This window comes from Parasteatoda tepidariorum, chromosome 5 (assembly GCF_043381705.1).
Source record: "Parasteatoda tepidariorum isolate YZ-2023 chromosome 5, CAS_Ptep_4.0, whole genome shotgun sequence".
Lineage (NCBI taxonomy): Eukaryota > Metazoa > Arthropoda > Arachnida > Araneae > Theridiidae > Parasteatoda > Parasteatoda tepidariorum.
Genome location: NC_092208.1, coordinates 73,679,929 through 73,684,464, shown reverse-complemented (window position 1 = coordinate 73,684,464; position 4,536 = coordinate 73,679,929). Strand labels below are relative to the sequence as shown.

General features: G+C 46.6%; 1 protein-coding gene across 1 annotated transcript in view; it reads right to left on the bottom strand.

The window, feature by feature from the left end:
- LOC122269910 (uncharacterized) overlaps positions 1 to 2,072 on the bottom strand; it is a 14,280-nt gene extending 12,208 nt beyond the window's left edge. The window contains exon 1 of the mRNA XM_071181079.1: positions 50 to 2,072. Within this exon, the coding sequence (XP_071037180.1) occupies positions 50 to 2,072 (2,023 nt within the window). The remainder of the gene's footprint in view (positions 1 to 49) is intronic.
- Positions 2,073 to 4,536: the final 2,464 nt, after the last annotated feature.

The following is a 4,536-nucleotide window of genomic DNA, read 5'->3' as shown; positions in this document are numbered from 1 at the left end:
TCGGATGTAAGCGGGACTTTCAAGCCAAAGGTTCGGTGCGTTGTTTGACCACTCGGTAGAAGAATCGCTGCTATCCCGGTGTAAGCCATGCATTTCACTTTCTTAAGCCTTCCGGTAACGATGCGATACAGCGTGCTGTAGACGAATGTCTTCCCGGTTCCTCCTGGTCCATCTATGAAGAAGCATTTCGCAGCAGGAGTCGGGTCTTCAAGTGCTTGGATTATGGTGTCGACGATTTCACGCTGCTTTTCGTTGAGTTGCTGGTACATGCGGTCTCCGATTGCTGTTGATTCGTCGACGTCGATCATATCGTGTTCCAAATCTTGCTCATAGTTGTCGATGTCTTCCATGCCATGTGTCTGCACCCAGTATCGGAAGTTGCGGCCTTCGGTAGCTTCGGTGTTCAGCTTATGCGCGATGATTCGGTAGGCACGCTTTATCGCTTCTTCTATGGAACCACCAGTGCGTCTTGCTTCTCGAATGAAATCTTCCGCGAGGTCCTCTTTGAACAGTTCCCATAATCTCTTCGGGTTTTCTGGCGCACCAAGTATCAGGATTTGAGCGAAGAGTATGCGCATAACACTTGGCATTTTCGATGAAGCAGATTCGCGGAGTCCTTCTACGTACTGTTGGTCGTCGTATGTGAGGCCTCTGGCTAGACAGGCTTGCTTGTAGGTTGCGTGCTGGACACCGTCGACAATGTAGAGGTCTCTGAAGTTCGTTGGTTCTTTGACGTGGAACAAAAGCGTGCACAGGAAGAAAAGTTCTGGCTGGGAAACGAAGTTGACTGGATATACGCGACCAATTCTGCTGCAAGCATTCACGTTCTTCTGCCAAGTGCTCGTCTGGCCAATCCATCGGTAGTGCTCCGGCATTTCATGATAATAGTGGTAGGTGACTGCCTTTCCGTTCGCTTCGTCTTCTTTCAGCGCGGTGTTATGGCGGAAGTAAGCCCTTAAGGTCGAACCCTTCTGTCCAATATTGGCAAGGTCAACTGGCGTTTGGTCCAAGTTAACGCCATCTTGTCCGGGTAGGTGAATGTCAAGTCGAACGACGGTGTGGCTTTTCGCTTGGATCTCGAAATCCTTGAATAGGCGCCAACATGCTTCAACTGGTGAGATATAGCGAGCTTCCACGTACTTCTCCGGCTTGTTGTAGATGATCGTCTGCTGGTTTTCGACGGCTTTTATCGTAGCACAATCATGGCCCTTGTAGATGTACTTGTAGAGGTATTCCACCGGTTCGATGCTGCCTACGAATTCGACATTGATGTGGCATTGATACTTCTTGAGCAGGTAGGCGTTGTACGGGACGACGTGGTGGTTGTCTGTGGTGACGCGCTGGCCGTTGCAGTCTTTCCTGTAGATGGCTTGCTCATGCGAGAATTCTGGGTTCATTGGATCCAACAACGGATTGTAGCGTCGGCGATACCTCGGCTTTTCATCGTCCACCAGCGATGTCATGTCTTGATGTTCCATTGGAAATCCCCATCTGCACTGGTCTCTTCCATGTTTGCTGACCATGCACGGAGCGCTTGGGTTCATATCACCACGAGGGTTATGGATCATCCATTTCGAGATCAGTTCCTTGAGTTCCAGATCATCTTCTGGAATTTCCGCCGAGATCAAATCGTCAAGTTGCTCAGCGCTGTGAATCTTGTCCGCTGGCGACATAATCACTAATAGGTGCATGTGCGGTAAACCTCGCTTTTGGAACTCGATGGTGAAGACGTACGTGGATGCTCTTCCAAAGATTTGATGCGTCATGATGTCTTCGACGATTTGGCGGAACTTGAGACGTGCGACTCTTGCAACCATGTCTGGACGGGTTAGAGCCAACAGGCTTTCCGGAATTACGGCGTTGAATTCATTGCGTATCGCTGACAGGAGTTCTGGCCACTGCGGATTGCAGGTAACGGTGATAAAAAATTCGGGCGATCCAAATCTTCGCACTAATGCCATGGAGTGTTCGAAATTCTCGGTGTACCAGCGCGTTGATTCGGGAAAAGATGACGGTAAGATGGTTGTTTCGCCAATTGCAGCATATTTTTGCGCAGCCAAGCTTCTGAGCATGTTGTGAACTCCGGCGTATTTCTCGGCTTGAATTTCACGCTGATGGCTCCTTATCCACTGTATGCGATCTCTTTCGACGCGAATGTAGGTATCGACCACGTATTGCTGGAGTAAGCGTCCGCCAAAGTGAAGTGCATTAAACTCGACCAATCGTTGATCTATTCCTGCATTTGTGCAATCGATCGGGAGTGGCTTGGCATAATTCGGACGGTAGGCGAGTCGGTAACAGGCTAATTCTGCGCGTGTAACATGATTTCTTGATGGATAAGGCGTGTGCAGCGGCATTCCAACATAGAATCCAAAAGTTCCTCTCGGGTAGAAAAGCGGGTAGGTAAAAGACTCGACGCGACCATCGATGTTGCTTAGCTGCGTGATTTTTTTTCCGCGTTCTCGCATTGACCATTTCATTCTCTGGGATGCTTTGATCGGCGTTGAGAGTCAAGACTGCGGCTATTTCGTTTACAACTGGTGCGTTGAATCTTCGAGGATCGTCGCTTTCACGGTTTGTAAAGACGAGGTGGACATTGGGCGATTGTACTCCGGCTGCGATTGCGCGTTGGTTGGTTTCTTCGATCACTTCTCTCATCATCATAAACGATTGGGCGAACGGGTTGTTAAAGCGAATGATCTCCTCGAGTAGTTGCAATAGTTCTTGGCTTAACTCTCGGTTGAGCTCAGATCGCGCAGCTGTAGCCTCGTCCGGGTCCATGAAGTACATTTGGGCAAACTTCGGCTGTTCAAATCCACCTTGCGGGTCTTGAGTCGGGCGCGTTGCCAGGTTGATCTTGTGATGGACTTGACCGCCGGCGATAAACGCGTAGATTTCATGTTGATTGACGGTTCTGTCGTCGTCGATTTTGAATGAGGCAAGTGCAAAGCAGGCGTCGATGTTGCGGATCCTTCTGTGGAATTCTTCCGATAGGCGGTGTTGTCGTGCAAATAGAAGCGCTAATTCATTTGGAAATTCGGGCATTGGTAGTTTGATTCTTCCATGTAAGCAACAGTCGCCAAATGAATCTACGTGTATTTTGTTCTTCACTCTTTCTTCTGGAAAATGCAAAGCGCCATCGTGGGTGCAAGCGACGTTAAATGGACCAAGACTTTGATATTCCACGTCGGAAGTTGCAGCATTTTTGTAGGTTGACGCAGGCCGAGATTTCGCAGCTCTACGGAGTCTTTCATTACGGCGGCGTTGTTCCTCTAGGCCAGTGTTTCCCAAAGTGTGGTACGCGTACCCCCAGGGGTACGGGAACAGTTTAGCGGGGGTACGCTTTCTTATGTGAAATATCTTACAACAAACGAAAATTTAAAAACAAAGCTAGCCATGAAAATTTACGATTGCGTATTTTTCTATTGGCTATTTTTCGAAGATTACAGAATTAATAATTGGTGGTGCCAACAGCCAGTTGTGATTTTTAACTTTAACGATATCCATGCCAGAAGGATTGTTGCATGCGGAAGAAGAGCAATTATTGGAATTGACATCAGACGGATTCTTGAAAAATAAACGAAGAGTGTACTTTAACATCATTCTGGCTGCAAATGCAAAATATGTGTCCAGTCTTAACAGAAAAAGTTGTGAAATATATTTTGCCTTTTCCAACTTCATATTTATGCGAAGTCGCTTTTTCAGCATTCGTGGACATTAAGTCGGAAGAAAAAAATAGATTATTGGACTTGGAATCGCATCTCAGACTAAAATTGACCACAAGAGAACCGAATTATGATGAACAGTTATCACAGTAAAAACAATATCATCCTTCTCACTGATGCAAATAAGCTTATTAATAAAACTTTTCACGAAAAAAGAAAAATTAACACTTTTATAAAAATACATTCATTTTTTAACTAGTGGTACACGGCATTACGAAAAATTTAGAAAGGGTACACAGCAGTCATAAGTTTGGGAAACACTGCTCTAGGCGAATGTTGCGGCCCCTCATTGTTTCGTTTTTTCGTCTGCGTCTTTCATAATCGCGGTATTTTACTCGTTGAGATGCATTAAGTTCCATCAATATATCCGACATTCGTTCCTTGCTACGCTGCTTGACTGCTCTTGTCGGGCGCAACGGCGTTATCATCGGGTCTTGGATATTCAAAGCGTGCATATTGGTCGAAGATGTGAAAGATGCGGCTTCAGATGGTCCCGACATGTTCAATTGGTCACTGTTCACAACGAATTCGTAAATTTGCTTCCGTTCATCCGCTTCTTGAAAATTCTTGTCCAGGAAAAGGCGTCGATGAGAGAGGTATTGTCGAGCATAAAAGACGATGTAAACTCCGCAGGAAGACGCGTCATCTTGGTGGTTGTAAGCGTTGCGAGGTTTCACGATGCATCCTTTCAGCTTTTCATTCGTAACAACGGTATTCAAAACGTGTCGCAGTATTTTTCTCAAAACAGCATCGATGGGCAGCGGGTTGTCGACTGGATCGCAGACTAATAGTTGACGTTCTCCATAGCTTG